Source organism: Sinohyriopsis cumingii, chromosome 6 (assembly GCF_028554795.1).
Source record: "Sinohyriopsis cumingii isolate HCF-2022 chromosome 6, ASM2855479v2, whole genome shotgun sequence".
NCBI lineage: Eukaryota > Metazoa > Mollusca > Bivalvia > Unionida > Unionidae > Sinohyriopsis > Sinohyriopsis cumingii.
Genome location: NC_142966.1, coordinates 127,746,783 through 127,769,350, shown reverse-complemented (window position 1 = coordinate 127,769,350; position 22,568 = coordinate 127,746,783). Strand labels below are relative to the sequence as shown.

At 36.2% G+C, this 22,568-nt stretch overlaps 1 protein-coding gene across 6 annotated transcripts in view; it reads right to left on the bottom strand.

Moving 5' to 3' along the window:
• Window positions 1-11,175: 11,175 nt before the first annotated feature.
• LOC149797921 (nucleoside diphosphate-linked moiety X motif 6-like) overlaps window positions 11,176-22,568 on the bottom strand; it is a 254,096-nt gene continuing 242,703 nt past the window's right edge. For 4 of the 6 annotated variants that reach the window (XM_089962968.1, XM_089962966.1, XM_089962967.1 and 1 more), the window contains exons 8-9: window positions 20,948-21,127; window positions 11,176-12,433 (exon numbers count right to left, since the gene is read on the bottom strand). In XM_089962968.1, coding sequence (XP_089819094.1) covers window positions 12,228-12,433; window positions 20,948-21,127 — 386 coding nt within the window. In that variant the 3' untranslated portion in view covers window positions 11,176-12,227. The remainder of the gene's footprint in view (window positions 12,434-20,947; window positions 21,128-22,568) is intronic. The other 2 variants (XM_089962971.1, XM_089962972.1) reach the window with 1 other exon arrangement.

Here is a 22,568-nt window from a genome sequence, read left to right as displayed (position 1 = left end):
TTGTTTGGCTATAAGAATGTTGATTTATGCTCTTTGACTTCTTACTATCCCTCTCATGACACTCATTGAACGTTGCGGCTCGAAAACCGTAGAGGGATGTTTTCCTTCACGTCCGCGCTTTGACTTTAAGAACCGGGTTGTTTCCAGTCTAACCATCCATTGTCGACTCATCCTCCTACGAAGATGTGCTCCAAACTAGCTAAGCTAAACGAAGCCTACGTGAATTTGCATAGGGTCAGACACAGTCTGATACCGAAGCCAGAAGAGATAGAGAATGTGAGAATGTTAAAAGTTACTGAAGACCTGATAGAAGAGCTCTTCAGAGAAGAAGTGAACAGGGAGAAAGAAGAATGGACAGAGAAGTACAGACTTCAGAGACAGCAGCAGCAACAGCAACAACAACAGCAACAGCAGCAGCAGCAACCTGAACCTGACAGAGGCTTTGTCGATTGTCGTATCGACACCAAAGAGTTCTCTTTCTGAAGAAGCAGACCTATCGCCAGAAAGTCTATCCTCAGAGGACATCGCATTCTTAGAAACTAAAAGATTGCCATAGCAAACAAAAAAAACCAAAAAAAACCAGCCCTTTTCAGGGCTACCCAATACTCTAGAAAAGAAATAACCATCAATTTTCCAATGTGTGTAGGTAGAGTAGTGTGAATATAAACACTAACTCTTTTTTTAATAGTGCGAGTGTATGTGTTTGTGTGTTTGTAACATCTCACGTACGTTGGTGTGGATAGTAGATTAAGATCATGTTTTTTTGGCTGTTTGAGGTGTGGGGAGAGTAGATTTGGGGGGTTTGATTGGATTGCTTTGCGTATGTGGATAGTATATTGAAGTGATTAATGAAATTTTTTTTAGAATAGTAATGGGTAGTATAAAAAAGTGAGTGAGTGTTTCTTTTAGGTCCGCGCGTTGTTTGGTCATGATCTAGGTAAGATCAATTTTATGTTTTTAGGGGGATGTTTTCCTTCACGTCCACGCTTTCACTATAAATCGAAACTCGCTGGACAGTCTAGCTGCCCTTGTTGATTGATCAACAATAAAAATGAGTAGCAGACTTGAAAAACTTTTTGAACAGATGCACCTGGAATATGCCAGATGCCTCCTGAACGAGCTGGCTGCGGAGGCCCTTGTGGAAGAAGCCAGGATAGAACAGGAGGAGGAAGAGAGAAAAATGAAAGAAGAGGAGGAAAGAAAGAGAGAGATCAGGTGTCACCCTATGATGAACCCTGTGTGCAAGGTGACACCTAAGGCAAGAACATCTCCCCAACCTGTAGCTACACCACATTTACAACAGGAGGTAAGGATGCCAATTCATCCTAGAATAAGAAATAGAAGAAGAGAAAGGGAAGTCTTCACTATTCCAGAGAAAGAAGATTGGAATAGTGAAGCCACTCAACCCGCCTCTGAGCTTACAGCAACAAGGGTGAATTGGCAAGGAGACTGCAGTCGAAGATGTGTGTGTGGTGCCAGACCAGGAAGGTGCCAGCATTAGATAGGTGCATCTGGAGTTAAAAAACAGCCCTTTTCAGGGCTATCCCAATCTCTAGAAAAGATATAACAATCGATTTGCCAATGTGTGTAGGTAGAGTAGTGTGAATATAAACACTGACTTTTTTCTTTTGTGTGTGTGTGTCTGTGTGTGTGTGTGTGTGTGTTTGTAAGCGCTCACGTATGTTTGTGTGGATAGTAGATTTGGGTTTGTTTATTGTTTCTTAGCGTATGTGGAGAGTACAGTTTGGGTTTTGTAACCGCTCACGTACGATTGTGTGGATAGTAGATTATGGATTTTGTTCATTGTTTCTTAGCGTATGTGGAGAGTATAGTTTGGGTTTTGTAACCGCTCACGTACGATTGTGTGGATAGTAGATTATGGATTTTGTTTTAATGATTTGCGTGTGTAAATAGTAGATTTGGGGTTTGTTTATTGTTGCTTCACTTATGTGGATAGTATATTATATGAAATGAGAAAAGTAGGGGGATATTTTCCTTCACGTCCGCGCGTTGTTTGGTCATGATTTTGGTAAGATCAATTTTATGTTTTTAGGGGATGTTTTCCTTCACGTCCGTACTTTAACTATAAGAACCCACAAGGTTTGATGCTCGAACCATTCTACGGAATAATAAAAACGAAGATGGTGGTTGCAAGTGAGTTGTTCAACAATTTGGTACATATATACAATTGGATAATGGATGGTATCTATGTAGTGGAGAGACTAGAAAAAGAATGGAAGATAGCAGAGTATCTGGACTACGCTAAATGCCTAAACGTAGCAAAAGAAGTGATAGCAGAAATGATAGAAGAGGAGGAAAAGAGATTGAGAGGTATGATAAATCCCACCTATGTCAGAGTGGGAAGCCTAAAGGAAGAACTTGACAATGCAAGCAAAGTCAGGTGCTTTCTTGAAAATATGTCACATGGGACAGAGTGCTCTTTTGTGGAGAGAGGTCAGGAAAGACTGAGGAAAGGAGAGGAGTTGATGAGAAAAGTGATGGAGGTAGAGGTAAAGAAGATTAAAGAGAGATGGAATAAAGAAAGAAAAGATCAGGAAAACAAAAAGAAACAGGCTGATTTTGAAAGGCTAAATCAGAATTGGATCAAAGTCCAGGAAAAGTTTAGAGCCTTGGGCCATCCAGACTGGATGCCAGAGGAGAAAAAGAAGAAGAAAGGAATAATGGAAAAAGTGAGGACTTGGTGGAAGAAGTGGAGGAGTTAGAAGAAGAAGAAGAAGAAGAAACCCAAAGGCCCTTTTCAGGGCCACCCACATTTCTCGAAAAGAGATAGCCTTTCGATTGCCTACCCCTTTTTTAATTTTTTTTTTTAAAAAAATCCCATGTTCAATTCCCCTTGTCCCTAAAGTAGTTTTTTTTTTCTAACATGTTCAATTCCCCTTTGTCCCTAGACAAACCCAAACTCTATTCCTATGTTCAATTCCCCTTGTCCCTAGACAGACCCAAACTCTATTCCCCATGTTCAATTGCCTTTGTCCCTAGAATCGATATTTTTTTCCATTGTTCGAATGCCTTTGTCGCTAAAATGGATATTTCCTTTTTTTTCCTTTCTCCAATGTTAAATTCCATTGTCGCTAATCTTACCCAGGGTTTTTTGCCCATGTTAAATTTCCATTGTCGCTAATCTTACCCAGGGTGGTTAATGTTAAATTTCCATTGTCGCTAATCTTACCCAGGGGTGTTTTTAATGCTAATTCCCATTGTCGCTAATCTCACCCCATTCATTACTAATGAGTGGTATAACATTGATACAGCGTACATATTATACATATATTTTATTTATATCACATACAAAAACATATTTGCACTTTGAATTGCACTTTGAATGTAGTTACGATATGCTCCGGATAAACTGGGTATTGACCGAGCGAATGAACTCCTCACATCCCTGCGAGTGTGTCCGGTACAAAATGTAGTTCTACGATTTTTCTTGTTGTTCACAATCACATATGCAAATTAATAAGTTGATTGTTTTCTTCTTGAGTTTCTATTTCTTTTTAGATTTACTAAATCAGTATAAGACACACTCATGATTGAAACATGAAATATGTTTAATATGAAGAAAGTAGTGCACTACAATCACCGTAAGCTGCTGGTACACTGAACCTGAACTGTCAGGCATTCACATACTGGCGCATGGGAATTAGCGTGGAGTCTAAACTAAGCGATATGAGGAGCCAACAAAAGGTAATTCAAATATTTTAATATATTGACAGTTCATCTAAGTCAGTATTCTGCTTTAATTAACATTTCTAAAGATTATAAAATTATCTCTGTCTCTGTCTGTCTGTCTGTCTCTCTCGATCGACGGTTTGACTAAACTTTACCATCATTTATAGATCCAGAGACATCGTCGTATGACACAAGCGAAAATCCCCAACGCTCGTATTTTTATGAATTTTCGAACGTACAATAATCTCGGGGGGTTGAGGCGGTAAGATCATTGGACATCTTTTATATTTAATAATTAATAATCGAGTTTTAGAACATTATAATAGGTTAATGAAAAAAAACCAAGCATTAAATACGTTACAGTATGTGTGCCTCGTAACCGAAAAATTTAACATATAGGCCTAGTGTCGACTGGCGATTGCAACTATGTATCATTGATATTATGAAAACTGTAGATAGATACATAGGAAAACGTATAAATACCGTTACGACGAACCAGATTACTGTAGGTTACTTGGTGCAAGTTCAGTTTTAATGTTTTCGTCCAGCGCCATGTTTGTCTCTCTCACTCCAGATTTTTGCTTTTTTGTCCCTTACGCATGAAAGGGGGAGGGGAATGGAAAAAAAAGAAAGGATTCCGATGAAACTATGTACCATTTTAATTTCATTTAGAAAACAGGCACTATTAATACTTTTTATCGTTATTTTCATATGTCATTTATGATTAATGAATGACTAGAAAATCATCATTGATCTATAGGTCTGCAGTAAAAAGAATGTTTATATATTCGTATTATTGCGCCATGGACAGATCACAATTTGATATACTAATTATATTAATATATCAATTTGCTTCATAGCAACACTTTAAATGAATGCCATGTTATTTTTAATGTATGAGGCATATATGGATATATATATGGATTCAGTCTTATTAATCTTATTACAGATTTTGGCAGTGGTTATACTTACAAATCTGTAGGAATCTATAGTTATAACGGAGTTGTCCTGTGCACATATAGTTTCCAATGTCTTTCTCATTGCGACACATACCTGCCTGCAATCGTCTTGGTATATAACAGTTCCAATGCATTCTCGGCATAGTGATTTAACTCTTGTCTGTCCCGGTGATCCCCGTCCCTATATCTACATCTTCCTTATTGACTATATCCTTATCAACGACATTATTACCCTCATATATAATACAAGTCAGTTTACGTGGATGTATAAGCATTGCCATCTCCACCAGTGTGCGATTTCGATGCCTAAGTCCATAATGGGCTGATACTCTATTACAGGAAAAATCAACACTTCTTCTGCGCGGACTATTCAGGTGACATATATTACACCAAATATTAAGTCCCACTAAAGTGGGTTTTCTTTGTTGCTCTCAGTTTGATAAATGTTGAAATTATACATTACTTTTTTATATACACATCTCTCTCTCCATATAGAGTTTTGCATTACAGTTTTCTTATATCTGACAAGCAAACTCCGGTGGAGTCATACCAAAGACTTATAAAAATGGTACTAAGAGCTACATCGCTAGGCGCTCATCATTAACAGGTTAATATTACGACTGGTCTGCCTGGTGTCAGGATCATGTGACTGGGTGGGATACGATGTTACAGGATTCACGGTACTAATTCAGCGCTCATAGTAAACCTATGTTAAATACCATGATATTAAAAATTCAATAACTTTAAATTTTTGAGTGCTCGTGATCACACCCATATTTATCAGTATAACTGAAACCTGGATGTCAGCTTCTCTGTCGAGGAAAGGATATGAGCCACGCCATTTTCTGGACCTGCATGTGTTTGAAACATGTGCTTTCAGTTCCGCACCAAAGAGTCACGTGCTAATTTTAGTAATGAGTGTTCCAAACTCAAGACTGTTAAAGGACTGAAATTCCATCAATAAAAAATGTCTATTTTTTCCACTTACAACTAGGATAAGCTCTCAAAAGATTATTTTTCCTACAATAAAACTTACATTATTAAGCAATCCTGGTCAGCCTAACCCATATATACTCTATTCTATGTTCACCCATTTCCAGGCTGGTTCCCATTTTTCCATACCATTAGTACCGTGTGTAGTACATGTCGGCGGCATGATGCCCCCGTACATGACATCACTATAAACTACCGCAGTGGAGAGATCGTAACGACATGGCTTAAAGCTTGTAAAATCTACGTTAAAAAATCAAATCACCCCCCCACACACACACACAACACACCCACACCCCTCTCTCTGGCACTTATGAAACTCGTCAATGCATTTGCATATCTTTCATCACGACACTAAGGCTTCGTAAGCGCAAACATAAAAACAAAATCATGGAAAGATCAAATCATAGAAATACAATCCACAGTAGACTTTTCACAATACAATTTTCTTGTTAAACATGAAATATTCCAGATACAGGGCTTAATTCCAATATTATTACATGCATCATAAACCACATGTGAAAACTGTTCTCTGCCGAACCCTTACTTATTATTTATACATGCAATATTAAGCCGTGGCTCATTGAACACGCATTTAGTTTGATTTAAAACAAGTCTGCGAGTTTTTAAAAGGAAGCTGCTTTGCTATCACTGAGCGCCTGGATGCCAAAAAAGATGCAGATATGTTTGTGTCGGGCGTACTCTTTCTGGAAAGTCTTCAGAAACACAGATAAACAGTTGTTTGGGTACCTCTGGAACGCCAAAACTTCCATTGCTAATTTTTTTCTCGCTGTATTCGTGCTGTCTTATTTATTGTTGATAATTTGGAAACGCTGCTTCCATACTTTTAAAACGAGAAAATTTTACAAAACGAGAAAAATTTAGCAATTGCAGGTCTCATAGTCGACTCTGAACATTCATTACAATTTCTAGTTTGTCATAATCCAGAGTGAGCGTTGTATACTTTTTTTTTTACTGCTTTTTGAGTGTCGCTCCAATTTGCACCATTGAAAATTATATTGTCTCTGACATTACGGGGAAGATTGTGCTGTCTCTGACATTCTAACGAAGGTTATGCGGTCTCTGCGAGATTGGTCCCCTTGATTCTTTGTCTTACTCTCCATAGTCTGGAGCTTTTCTTGTAATGTTAACACTAATACAGTAAGATCGGTCACTTTTTCTTGTAGCCTTTATTGAGCACCTCTAATTCTTCATATGATTTTTCAATCATTCGGTTGTACTTTATATGCGGTCGAATCGATCGTATAGGCGTCGCACATCAGCACAAATATCAATCATGATTTGAATGGAGTAGTCTGATTTTGCGGACCTACGTATCCTTCGGCGTGAAATGGTGGCCATGGTTATTCTTGCAAAAGCGATTACGGTTGAGGGTACGGTTTGAACGTTACTCTCAAAGATCCTGCTGTAGTTGAGTTGTCCCCACTTGAGTTTCGCCGCTGCTACATTCAGCTTGTTTGACCTCGAATGAGCCTTGCATGAAACTAGAGATATTTAAAAAGCATCGCTGCTTAACAGTCTTCAAGAACGGACTGCAGAATTTCTTGAATCTCACTTGAGTACTGATACTTCAACATACTTCATGTTTAGGTGACTTCCCATGCCTTCATGTTTCAGATCCAGTTCCTGGGTTTGATTCAGTTCTCTGCAAAGACAACAAGGTAATGAACGGATGGCGGATTTACTAAGAATATTGCCAATCTTGAGAACACGGAACGTCAACCGTTTCTTCACCTGCTGTGGTCCTATGTAGGACTAGATCAACGCTCAAGATTAATTTATGGTCCATACTAACTACACAATGGAATGTACTTACTTGGTCCTTGTCAAGTTAAGTCACAAACAACGCATACATATGCACGTTCTCGACGTGTTCTATATGATTTAGAATACAAGATACAAAATTTAAAATTATTTTAAAGGTTTTAAAAAATTTAAAATTATTAAAAAGGTTTTTAAAAATTTGAAACCTAATGATAGGGTTAATTAGTGATTATTATTATTATTATTATTATTATTATTATTATTATTATTTTATTATTATTATTATTATTATTATTATTATCATCATCATCATTATTATTATTATTATTATTATTATTATTATTATTATTATTATTATTATTATTTTCAACCGTATTCCCTTGTAATGTGAATATATTCAAACATTTTCTTTCTCCGGGTGAAAATTATATCCAGGATGTAAAGACTATAAGGAAAATAAATAATGTACATATATAAATGGCGATCTATGCAACCCAAATGTGTCGTACGGATGGAGATACTTTCTTTAATCCAAACAGAACTGCATGGCCGTGTAGTCAATGTCAAGGTCAGTCGTGCATTTTCTCACAGACGTGATAATGTGAACATTTACTTATTTAAAGCAATTTTTAACAAACACGGAATACGTATTTGTACATTAACTTATGAATTACACTTTGATCGCAATATTTTGTATGTATCGGGGATTCGCCAATTTTCATATACATGGGATGGGGGTATGTAAAAGTTTCACCAATAAAAATTCCAGTCTTGTCAATATTTTAGTTATGTATCACTTTATTTAAGCAAATCTTTAAAATTATTTATTCATAAAATTAGTCTGTTATTATTATTATTACACTCCCTCTCTCTCTTTATATATATATATATATATATATATATATATATATATATATATATATATATATATATATATATATATATATATATGCTCTTAATTGGTATTGTTTTTCATTTCGTATGGTCTCCCTATTTTAACTTCTAGCTATACGGATAACACACTTTTACGCGCATCACCCTACCTTTTATTAGTTTAGATAAATGTTTTGCTATTATGGCACATAATAGATATATAGTTTGTAAGGTTTTATACTATTATGGCATAACACATTATAGATATATAGTTTGTAAGGTTTTATACTATTATGGCATAACACATTATAGATATATAGTTTGTAAGGTTTTATACTATTCTGGCATAACACATTATCGATATATAGTTTGTACGGTTTTATACTATTCTGGCATAACACATTATAGATATATAGTTTGTACGGGTTTTTACTATTATGGCATAGCACATTATAGATATATAGTTTGTAAGGTTTTATACTATTATGGCATAGCACATTATATATATATAGTTTGTACGGTTTTATACTATTCTGGCATAACACATTATATATATATATATATATATATATATATATATATATATATATATATATATATATATATATATATATATATATATATATATATACATATACATATACATATATATATATATATATATATATATATATATATATATATATATATATATATATATATATATATATATAGTTTGTACGGTTTTATACTAACTTTCATCTTCTTTTCCCCCAATATGTAACTCATTTGTTTGTAAACCGCTTAGGTTTTTCACATGTGTGAAAGTGAGAAAATGACTGACGTATTTTCACGCCTGGGCACTTACTAAAACCTTTAATATCTGCTCTGAAAATTAGAACACGGATCACATATTTAATGAAAGAATAGTCACGGGAAAATGCACGTAACACAAGGGCAATGTTTGTGAAGCACGCGTGCTATCTTAGCGTGCGTTTTTGCCGGGGTAATGTATTGGTTTCCTCTAGTTCTCATGTCTGCGAAAAGTACCGGATCGCCCATTAAGTACACATAGCACGTACTTAGGGCACCAGCCCAACAGGGGCACAAAAAAATTCAAATTAAGTGTTGATGATAAAATTGAATGAATTATATATGACCATTTCGATGTGCGAGTATTTTGATTTGGAATGATGGCAACACTGGTATTTTCCCACCTTTTTAGCTTTTAATATTGTTTCTTTTGAGTTTCACATGGTGGTGGGGGGAGGCACCGCAACTATTTTCAGTGCTTAGGGCCCTGGAGGGCCTTAATCCGGTACTGCTTGAGACAAAATGTGGAAGGTGCATGTAGTGGTTCCCTTGTTCGGCCGTTATTGCGTTCATCCGATCTTTGTTATTTGTCGTTTAGATCATTGAGTTAATATACGCATTTATTGTTTGAATAGAATAATGCATGTTAAATATTATAGCTTTGCTAATTGCCAATAAGAGTGATACACATTGTTTCCGATCCACGTCAAGATCTGAAGGACGTCATGTGTTTAAATATTTCGTCCAGCTGGTCAGTGAATGGCAAATATCAGGTGAAATACAAATGAACTGAACAGATTGCGCTATTTTTTAAAGTTAGAATTACATGATCAAAATAGCATAATTTAAACGGACACGGAATACAAAAAGGTCACACACACGCACGCGCGCACACCCACCCACATTTTGCATTATTTTCAATGCACTTCAGACGCACTGAGTTCATACCTGATATCATAATATTTACTAGAACTTAGCTGATGTTAAATATTGAAAGCATGTATGGTGCATAGACCCCATGAGATAACCATTACTCTACGTTGCTTCATTTTTAAACCTCTCCTACCATTCAGATAATTCATCTATCAAGAAATAAATTATGCCTTTTCAAGAAACATTTTTCAATGCACACGTCCATTATTCATGCCAGAAATCAAATTAAGCTCTAGATGTTCATTCCATTTTGCATTAACATTTTGTTCAGGAATCATATTTCGCAAAGGAAAAACAAGCCCCTCTTTTTAACAAAACGTGCAGAAAGATATAAAGATATTCCGGGTTATCTACAGTATTGAACAAATTCAATATAATCTGAACTACAATCTCAGTCAAAATTACTCTTTACCATAACTTCCTTACCCGGAATTTATTGATTTTTAATCGATTTTTTCTATTGCAGTCTTCAATGAGTTTTCCGCTTTAGTTCCATCGGTCAAAATATTAACAAGACCCCGTGGAAACTTCCTCTTATTTTGGACTAAGAGCAATTTTGATTTTTACTCGGATTTTAAAATTAACGTTATGCAAACAGACCAAATATACTTCTGGCATACATAAAACGAAGTTTCGTTTAATTCATAATGAAATTATATATTGGATTAGAAGCCTTCTTGATCTAACTGTAGCATCAAATACACATGGCGTATGACGATACATTAGGTTAAGCGCATTAAATGCTGTACAATCGTCACCGGGCGAGCTCTTATCTAAAAATCTACATAATGACACTCGATGATAAACTATGAATGAATCGGGAATTTATGAATAAAGAATCACAGTGCAATGTAAATGTGTGGTCCTACCTATATTGACAAGCAAACAAAGACAGGGGAGCGAGTTCTATCTAACGGTGACTAAATCAGGTATGCATCTGCTGATTTTAAAGATCCCATCTAGAGATAAGCGATATAGGTCATGCCGTGTTGAAAGACGAGACATCAATGGTGATCTAAGATTGCATTTTGGCCATCGACCTCGTTATCTACATAAAAGCCAAACTACTTATGCCGTTTTAAAATTGAGCATTTGTTGTAAACGCGATACTAATATTTGTGACGGAAAAAAAATAAAAATGATAATATTGGGATAAATCTTATATTTTTATTTCATAATTGGTTTAAACATTGACGAAACGTAATTTTGAATTTGTAACAAGATGCGTAAAGGTTAAATCAAACTTGTGAAAGGTTCAATACAGGTAAAATTGTCAGTTCTACGTGTACTGAAGTGTGCAGACGGACGTACAAAGCATATACTAATAGGGCAGAAAGAACGCCAAAACTTGTCAATGTTACGATTTTCCCCTATCATCTCTGTAAATCATGCTGTAACTGAATACAGAGAGTGTGGTTTAAGTTGTAGAAATGCTGTCTTTTAAATTTGGCTGATTATTTTATTTCACCTAGTCACACGCCTAAGTGAGCTTAAATAATTGTCATGTGTCCGGCGTGCATTGCCTGTCCGTCGACTGCCCCGCTCGTCCCACCGACCTTCTATATTACTTATTTTGAACTCAATCAAGCAAACGAAAAAAAAAAAACACAACGCATGAATAGTTTTAAAGGATAAAGCAGCGGCAAAAATGTTTATTGAGTAATTGGTTAAAACATATTTTTGCCACAGTTATCAAGGAAAGAAAGAGGGAGAAGGGGGGGGGTCATAAAGGGATTCCGTGGCTTCATTCAGTAATTCAAAGTTGCCTGCGTATAATTCATAACAATATGGAATTCAGATTATGTTAGGTCACTAACACACAAAGGACATATCATAGGTAGGATAAATCATTACCACAAGGAATTCATCTTTAACTAGGTCACTATCGCACAAAGGACATTCACATCCTAGACAGGATGATAATATTACCATACGAAATTCATCTTCAAGTGGGTCACTATCACACAAAGGACATGCTTGTTGATTTGCATGATGTTCAGATTCTGTTGGTGGCTATAATAAGCTTATGCGAATTTTTTTTTTTTACATTGGGTAACTCCTATCTGCATTTATCTGGCAATCCAATTCTGAGTCATAATTTTAGATGTGTAAGTTATATATATCCTGCCAGTCCTATTTACTATAAGTTTACGGCTCTTTTTGTCAATAGTTTGTATCGTAAATGTTTTTCTTTTCTTCTTCACTTTAAATTGTTCTCATCTTCTTTAAAATGAGATTCAACTCAACTCTGTGATTTAGCAGCTGCCCTTTCTCGGTTTGAGCTACACTGTAAAAGATCGAAAAGCCTTCGAGGATGGACACGGTGAAGTGGACTTGGAGGCGTTCTGCCCATCTCCTATGGAGAGAGGGTGGACCTAGCGAAGTGGACATTGAGACGTTCTGTCGATCTCCTGTGAAGAAAAAAAAAGATTAACGCCTTCCTAAAATATATTTAGAAAGAAACAATTTTAATTAAATGAAAGCCCCTTCTTTTCACGTGATCTGTGATTGTCGACGGAGACTGAGAGCTGTACGTGTACGGATTAAAACCAAATCCACTTAATTCCAGGCACCATAACATTTTGACCTAACCAACCGTCTCTGTAAATAAGCTGTAGAATGTTCCTCTCGTTTACTTTGATACTTTGGATATGCTCCATTTAAATAACAGAATGGACGATCGGGGAATAACCACTTGTGCAACCGGCCGGAATTTCATCATTTAATTACGTCAGTTTGCCCCATTTACAAACTCTTACATTGAAAAGACGTGAAAATCATATTCAGAATTATAACTATCGATATGTCTCTAAAGTTCTCTGAATAATTTTTAGATCTTTCTGTTGTGCATGGGACATAAAGTGCTTTCGCCAAACAGGCTAAGAAAATTCAATTTGGCGGATACTTAGCTGAACAAAATTGTCAGAATGGGAAGAGTTCGCGTATCTCCAACGTTACGGCCAGCCACATCGTCGCACGCCGTGGGAGACAATCCGCTGCGCTCTTTTATCGCCGTGGCTGCCGGTGCTGAGATTTCATCCTCGTTCTCCATTAAGTACGCATAATAAAAATACGTCAGCAGCAGCTGCCATGATAAATTCTCCTACATATTTATGTTAGTGTCCTTTACATCGATTGTTACCAGAGTGTGTTTGGAAGAGAAACTTTGACTCATTCAAACAGCTTAAAAGTCATATGGGGTTACAATGGCGTGAAACGTTTACTCGTATTCGTAGAATGGTCCTGCATGTTCATGCATCTTCATTAGAAACTTGGAAACCTCTGTACGTTCAATGACGGTGATAAAGGAGCATAGTGGATTGTCGCCCTTGGCTTTCGACGAAGGACCAAGGATTTCAGTCAGTATACTATAAGGTCTTCTCAAGCGACGAGGAGTTAAATTTCGAATGCTTTGAAAAGTAAAATCTAATTCTACAACTGGATTATTGAAAATGTGCATAAAATGTAGCCTCTTTATGAAAGACCCTGAATATATGCAAGTTGCATATTTGATATATGCAACATGCATTTATGAATGTTTCGAACTTGCGACCCATTTTCAATGACTTTACTATATGCCATTATAATTTCTGGACAGGTCATCACTGAATTTTATCTGATATTTGTTTTTGGAATTGAATTTAGTTTTGTTTATAGCTTGAACTTTGTTGCATTTCGATCTCATTTACATAAACTATTGAATTGTTGATTACTTTATCCGTTTCAGACTCTAACACTAATCATCACCTTAAGGTAGCTGTACACTCTTTCCGATTCTATTCTTGCTTTGTTGAAACACACGCTTTGCTCATACATGAGATACGTTTACAACTAATATAATGGCTTAATTAACATGATTCAATATGCACAAAACACACAATTTAGCCACGCTATTTCCTCTCACCGTCAGCCCCACCCTCAGCGTCTATTAAGGATCCATTTGCTATCATGATAAACTCACACTGTAGATGAAAATTTATGAAAGGCCAAAGCTGTCTTAAGATACATATTGTCATTTACATGAAGTGCATGCTTCTTTATATAGGTGCCTTTGTCCTTACACGATGTGAAAATTTGTTTATATGCGGTAATTTCGCCCTTAAATGCACACTTCTTTAAATGAGGTACTTTTGTCCATATGTCGTGTAGTAAAACTAAAAAGTTATATTCCATCGAAACGTCATATTATTAGGTGCAAACTTCTTTATCATGGGCAAAGTATATAGAACCTATGTGCCAACGGTTCTCATAAATGTCATCGGAGTGAGATCAAAACAATAATAAAACAAACGTTGAATTTCAATGAAACACGATTTGTCTTATTGTCGTTTCACCACAATGACGAAACTCTTACTGACAAGTCGAGTGTTTCGGCATTGACATCCACGAAGTCAAATTTACTGAGGTTTCACTGTCTCATTCTTCAAAACATACTCTCTGAAACAGAGTGGGTCGTACTGGCATTTATGGAAATATATCACTACCAAAATTATGAAATTAAAACAAAATAAGTAACTTTCAAATGAATAAAGAAAAACTGAAATAAAATAAGAATAATTGTAAAATAAAAATATTCAAGCTCAGGCAATAAGATCAGTTCAAATGTTTCATTAATGACATCAGAGAAGTCAAATTTACTGAGGTTATATTGTCTCATTCTTCGATATATATAGTAATTTATGTCTCATTCTTCGATATATATAGTAATTTATGTCTCATTCTTCGATATATATAGTAATTTATGTCTCATTCTTCGCTATATATAGTAATTTATGAGGACAAAAGTACGTCACATAAAGTAGTTTGCACATCATATGAGGACGAAAGCACCAAATAAAAGGGCGTAAGCTCCGCATATAAAGATTTTTGCGCATAATATATACCTAATGTATTACTGAACTTGGGACATCCTGTTTTGCCGGGTTGCATTATGGGATCGAATAGTAGGTTTTGTTACATACGAGTTTCTTTGAATTGGTGTTGCTAATGGACTGTCTTTCTCAAGGTCGTAAAAGAAAGGTTGATTATAATAAGATAATGGTGTACTTGTCAAGACGATATAAAGATAACAGCGTGCAAGATAATGCCGGACTGTCCTGTTCACATTATATCGAAAGAAAGGTTGAACTTATTGGGAGAATGGTCTATTCATCGTGCACACTAGAAAGAGCAAAGTCTACACGGGAAGAATCTATTTTTAGTTGTGCTATTATGTCCCTTTTCCGTTTCCTATTCATGCAAGACTAAGGTGAAAAAAGAGGATCAGTGAAATCGTGCAAAACATTAGTGTAAAAACAAAAGACATTATTTAAATAGAACATAACAATAATGTGCTTCAAATACAGTTGATCATAACTGATGCAAAGATAGCCATCTTGAATCATCCTGTCAACGCAATGTCCGATTTATCAAAATCGTTATTATAAATGTTAGCTAAATTTGAAGGCCGTACGTGAGCAGAAGTAGTTGTCAATCATAGTATCATGGATACATATGTCCAGCAATCATATCTGCTTTAACAAAATACGCGAGAAGCTCTGGCATACGTAGAGACACCTGACTGCATTGTATTGCTGATGTTTATATTTATAAACTCCACAGGCAAAACAGTACATGTTGGTAGAAGTGAACTATATTGTTACAAGCCAGGGATCTTTACTTGACCGAGCGGTGTCAAACCCTGGCGCGATTTCCTCTAGGTTTACCCCAGATTCCAAAGACTTCCATACAACTTCAGTTGTAAATTAAAAAGCACCACGTGTCCATTTTATACATATATTTTACTCTAATCAGTGCAAGACCACATATCTCACAACCTGCCAAATATCTATCCACCGCACATCTGCATGGTTTCTCTTCGATAGGTTTCCGTACCGTCAGCAGTTCACACCGTAGAAACTATATAACTATCTCCTAACACAGGAAACTATTTTAACTACGCCACCTTAGGCCAGTCAATCCATGGTTTCCAGGCACATTTCGCCAGTACAAATGCATCACATTTGCCACCATGGCGACATAAACAGTATCTGCCGAGTGCCTTATTTATTCCTTTGTGTAATTTACCGGTTTCCTTCCGTAAATACTGCTACTGCAGTCACACCACCAATATACACCACTAAATTTTAATAGGGTCTGTAGTATTCCAGGGACACTCATTCGGTTTTGACCTGGATTCACTACTCATGAACTATAGCATCATGGAAACTCACTAACACTTCACTCCGTGACGTTTGCTCCTGGTAATTGACTATCATTTCGGGCTATGGAATAATTCTATTGCACCGATTTCCAATAATCAGACAAGTAATCAGACAAGTAATCACAAAAATCTAAGAATTCCTTAAAACTGGGCGCTATAACCAAATGCGCATACTCCACACTTATTACAATATGTATTTATCATTCTTTGCATTTACATGTAGCTCAGTTTTCAAGACAGGGTTCCGTGTGTCCTTTTGAATTGATCTCCTCTGTTCATGCACATAACAAGGAAATTGTGGTTTTATGGACTTAATTTTCTGGTCACAACGGCTATGAAATGGTTTTCGATTACGTACCGGAAAAGCAGGCGTAACAACGTGCACATTTTTATCAATTATAATCGCCAATAAATTTATAATTTGGATTGATTTCAAGAATGAGAAACACGGTAGCAACTCTTATTTCAGGCTGTATTTCATTCTCGTCCTCTCCTGGCTAACTTCTAAAGTACCAGTGACATTCTTGTTTGTCTGTCATATTTTCATCAAGTTTCAGTGGCGCATTATCTTCAGTGTCACTGGTCCCACTTGATTTAGGCAGCCTACTATAAGTTCTAAGTCGACGGGTTGTATTTGCTGAGGAAGCTATTGCTGGAGTATTTTCGTTCAGGTTCCGCTCTACAGTTTCGTACTTTGCACAGGGTTTGAATTTTCAAGAAAAAGAATGTCCCGATTTTCTTCACTAGCTATCCTGGTTATTTATAAAGGACCTTGTAGATATCAGGTATCGTTGAATAATTTTTTTCATTCCCCTTATTTTGTTGCATGATCTAAAGGATTAATTTGGGTTAGAGAGCATACAGCCTTACTTCAGACGTGCATCTCTGAAATGATTGCAAGCTCCACGTTGTCTGTTTCACTTCCGGAACTAAGAGGTAACTTGGAATTTAAACAAAATGCAGACAACGTTTCTTAAAACGTTTCTGATATTTTGTAAATCATTTACTGCACTTCCATACAATTAATTTCCCTGTTATAATAATTCATAATATTAGTGTACATTGACCCAGTTCAAGGCCAATTCATGAGTGCATGGGAACAGCCATTTCGAACAGATGTCTGTTTTAGTAGAGCATTGTTTCCCAAATACCACATATAAAGAAATGTCAGTCACAGTGTATGAAAGTAGCATAAAGGTATGCAAATATTCTCTCTAATGTACTTGATGCACTCTCTTCCCTGTTTTCAGAAGCACATAATAACTGTAGAGCGGAAACTCATAGGAATGGTCAACTATAATTTTGATAGCATTAGTTAATAAAGATAATGAGGATTTCCAATGGCCAGAGTACAGTCATGTGATCAGGTTGATAAAGATAACGAGGATTTCCAATGGCCAGAGTACAGTCATGTGATCAGGTTGATACAGATAACGAGGATTTCCAATGGCCAGAGTACAGTCATGTGATCAGGTTGATAAAGATAACGAGGATTTCCAATGGCTAGAGTACAGGCATGTGATCAGGTTGATAAAGATAACGAGGATTTCCAATGGACAGAGTACAGGCATATGATCAGGTTGATCAAGATAACGAGGATTTCCAATGGCCAGAATACAGTCATATGATCAGTTTGATAAAGATAACGAGGATTTCCAATGGCCAGAATACAGTCATATGATCAGGTTGATAAAGATAACGAGGATTTCCAATGGCCAGAATACAGTCATATGATCAGGTTGATAAAGATAACGAGGATTTCCAATGGCCAGAATACAGTCATATGATCAGGTTGATAAAGATAACGAGGATTTCCAATGGCCAGAATACAGTCATATGATCAGGTTGATAAAGATAACGAGGATTTCCAATGGCCAGAGTACAGTCATATGATCAGGTCGATAAAGATAACGAGGATTTCCAATGGACAGAGTACAGTCAAGTAATCAGGTCGATAAAGATAACGAGGATTTCCAATGGACAGAGTACAGTCAAGTAATCAGGTTGATAAAGATAACGAGGATTTCCAATGGCCAGAGTACAGGTATATGATCAGGTCGATAAAGATAACGAGGATTTCCAATGGCCAGAGTACAGTCAAGTAATCAGGTCGATAAAGATAACGAGGATTTCCAATGGCCAGAGTACAGTCAAGTAATCAGGTTGATAAAGATAACGAGGATTTCCAATGGCCAGAGTACAGGCATATGATCAGGTCGATAAAGATAACGAGGATTTCCAATGGCCAGAGTACAGTCAAGTAATCAGGTCGATAAAGATAACGAGGATTTCCAATGGACAGAGTACAGTCAAGTAATCAGGTTGATAAAGATAACGAGGATTTCCAATGGCCAGAGTACAGGCATATGATCAGGTCGATAAAGATAACGAGGATTTCCAATGGCCAGAGTACAGTCATATGATCAGGTTGATAAAGATAACGAGGATTTCCAATGGCTAGAGTTCAGTCATATGATCAGGTCGATAAAGATAACGAGGATTTCCAATGGACAGAGTACAGTCAAGTAATCAGGTTGATAAAGATAACGAGGATTTCCAATGGCTAGAGTACAGTCATGTGATCAGGTTGATAAAGATAACGAGGATTTCCAATGGCCAGAGTACAGGCATATGATCAGGTTGATCAAGATAACGAGGATTTCCAATGGCCAGAATACAGTCATATGATCAGTTTGATAAAGATAACGAGGATTTCCAATGGCCAGAATACAGTCATATGATCAGGTTGATAAAGATAACGAGGATTTCCAATGGCCAGAATACAGTCATATGATCAGGTTGATAAAGATAACGAGGATTTCCAATGGCCAGAGTACAGTCATATGATCAGGTCGATAAAGATAACGATAATTTCCAATGGACAGAGTACAGTCAAGTAATCAGGTCGATAAAGATAACGAGGATTTCCAATGGCCAGAGTACAGTCAAGTAATCAGGTTGATAAAGATAACGAGGATTTCCAATGGCCAGAGTACAGGCATATGATCAGGTCGATAAAGATAACGAGGATTTCCAATGGCCAGAGTACAGTCAAGTAATCAGGTCGATAAAGATAACGAGGATTTCCAATGGCCAGAGTACAGTCAAGTAATCAGGTTGATAAAGATAACGAGGATTTCCAATGGCCAGAGTACAGGCATATGATCAGGTCGATAAAGATAACGAGGATTTCCAATGGCCAGAGTACAGTCATATGATCAGGTTGATAAAGATAACGAGGATTTCCAATGGCTAGAGTTCAGTCATATGATCAGGTCGATAAAGATAACGAGGATTTCCAATGGACAGAGTACAGTCAAGTAATCAGGTCGATAAAGATAACGAGGATTTCCAATGGCCAGAGTACAGTCATGTGATCAGGTTGATAAAGATAACGAGGATTTCCAATGGCCAGAGTACAGGCATATGATCAGGTCGATAAAGATAACGAGGATTTCCAATGGCCAGAGTACAGTCATGTGATCAGGTTGATAAAGATAACGAGGATTTCCAATGGCCAGAGTACAGTCATATGATCAGGTTGAGCTGCGTTTATTTCTATATGAAGTGCGCGGGAACTACTTAAAAAAATACCTACTTCTATCAACAGAGTCACGTACAAGGAACCTTAAATTAACATTCATACCCTGAGTAAGAACTGTAAAATGATAATAACTATTAAAATAAAAGGAAACAAAATAAAAGTCATCAGCTAAACCTCAAAGTTAACTTTACGCCAGAAGGTGTGTGATTCGGCAAATTACACTTTATACAAGGACATAAAAAGCACCATTATCACGCATTCTCTGTACATCTTTATTTGCTGGTTTCAGATAAGCATTTTCAAAGTCGTACTTTAAAGCTACTCCATCACTTAATAGCTTCTCATATCGCACAGTTGTTCTCATATGGTGATCACGTGCGAGATTTAAATAATTGAACAGATCATACAGCAGGACCCCTTTGGCGGGAAGCATTGTAGAATAAAAATCTTTCAAAATTTGTACAAATGATACCAATCATCCGTCAGATATGGTCGCCATTATAAAAAGTAATAACAAAGTGATAGGTCACTTTTATCTAAAGCCGATAAACCAAATTTAACAAAAAATATTCTGGCAAAAGGGTCTTTTGAATTTGTCAGAAAGCTTTTTGGCACAAGGGCCTTTCAATTTTGACAGAAATCATTCTGGCACAAAGACCTTTCAATTTTGACAGAAATCATTCTAGCATAAGGCCTTTCAATTTTGACAGAAATCATTCTAGCACAAGGCCTTTCAATTTTGATAAAAATAAGAACTTTCTGGCACAAGGCCTTTTCAATTTTGACAGAAAGCATTATGGCCCAAGGCCATTTAAAAATACACCAATGATACAGATTTGACATCCAATATGGCCGTCATAAATCTATTAAAGACACTTCTCTAAACAGTATTTCTGCAAATTTTACAGAAAACGTACTGACCCGAAACCCGTTCAGTTTTGTATGAATGATGCCGATTTGCTATCCTAAATTTTTAAAACTATTTTCTTTTTAAAATCTGCCCAACGGAATTTTAGCAAAATGTGACAGAAAACATCACGGTATAAAAGCCTTTTTGTTATTTGTTTAAACGATGTGTCAAATGAATGAAGGTAGAATAATGGAGATACCTTTAACGAACGGTTGTTATAATCAATCAACAAAGTTTGAAGAAATTTCGAAAGTAGTTATCATACTAACCCATAATTTTGGGGCACCTCCTCTTGCATTTGACTATTGGGCAGACTGGGCAGAGTTCAGCAAGATGGGCGATGTCAGTAAGATGGGCGATTTCAGCAAGATAGTCGATTTCAGCAAGATGGTCGATTTCAGCAAGATGGTCGATTTCAGCAAGATGGACGATTTCAGGACCGACAAGGCCTTTTGTTTTAACGAAGAGTTAGATCATGTAGTAGCTGCAGTATGTTTAGTACAGAGGAAATAATCTCATTTCAAATTAAAGTACAACCTCTTTAATTTGAACTTCTTCAGGAATAGCTACCGTTGGAATCCAGGAGAGTTCGAGTACACGTTTTGGGAACGTGACAGTGGTTTAGATAAAATGAAGATTCGGTTTGCGAGGTTTCAGTTACGAAGTTCTAATGTATTAAACACACGAGTTCCCAATAGTTTTATAATTTATTATAGAGATAAAATCCTAGATGAAAGAAAAACTAAATATAGTAGCCTGTATACAACAAAAAGGTAACGTTTATTTACTGTATAAAAACTACTTGCACCGTATGTACCACGCTGTAACTCGGTACAACTGTCACTCTTAAAGTGGATTGCTTAAAATTATTGAAATAGAAAATTGCTTATTCCGTAGAGCAAGGTTTATAAATTTAACTGAAAGACAAGCAGATCCGCTGTTGAATTCACTTAAACTGTGTACGCAGGAAAAGCGAGGCAAATTAAAAGAATTTCAAATTACAAAGCTTGTGTTAAGATGTGATTATACACGGAACATACAGGAAAAGATTTATATAGCATGACCTTCTTTACAGTGTATACGGGCCCTAGTGAAAATATGACCACAATATCTTATGTGTATGTTTTTAAATTTCTTATAATATCATCTGTGCAGTTATATATATATATATATATATATATATATATATATATATATATATATATATATATATATATATGCTACGATACAAACTGAATCCATCAATAAGCATGAAGTCATAGGAGACATGTAGACATATTGCTGTCCAGACTTTTTAGAGAGTTAATGGCATATGTATTTGCACTAGCTGTCCAGAATTTGTCACATTTTTAATGGCACATGCATTTCCATGATAGCTATATAACGTCCATATTTTTTTCAGATGCGTTCAGCCGTAGTAATTCACTATAAGGTTATTTATGTTTTACCCAAACCCACTATTTAAGTAAAAATTTCCTCTTAAAATCTATCCAATTTATTCACCATCATTTGGCATCTAAAGCCAAAAACAAAGAAATGACCGATACTATACTGACATATCTTGACCCAAGCGGTGTCCATTGTACGTCTATCATATATCTAAACAATCTTATGCCATAGATAAAACCCTGGCAAGCTTACTTTTGACCAAACATTCCGTAGCGCTTGTTTATCATAGCGTGTTTTATTCATTCAGGTCTGTTCGCATTGTCTGCCGTGAGTCAGTGATTTTTTTCATTCATATATTCTGCCAATAATGTTAAATAATCTCAAAGAGAGAGAGGTTGGGAATATCACGTGTTCGTGCCCTGTTTTAGCCGATCGTTTTCCTTTCATCCTTTTTAGTTCTAAAGTAGCTTGTAAACCAGCGGAGGTACTTAGGCAAGGTAT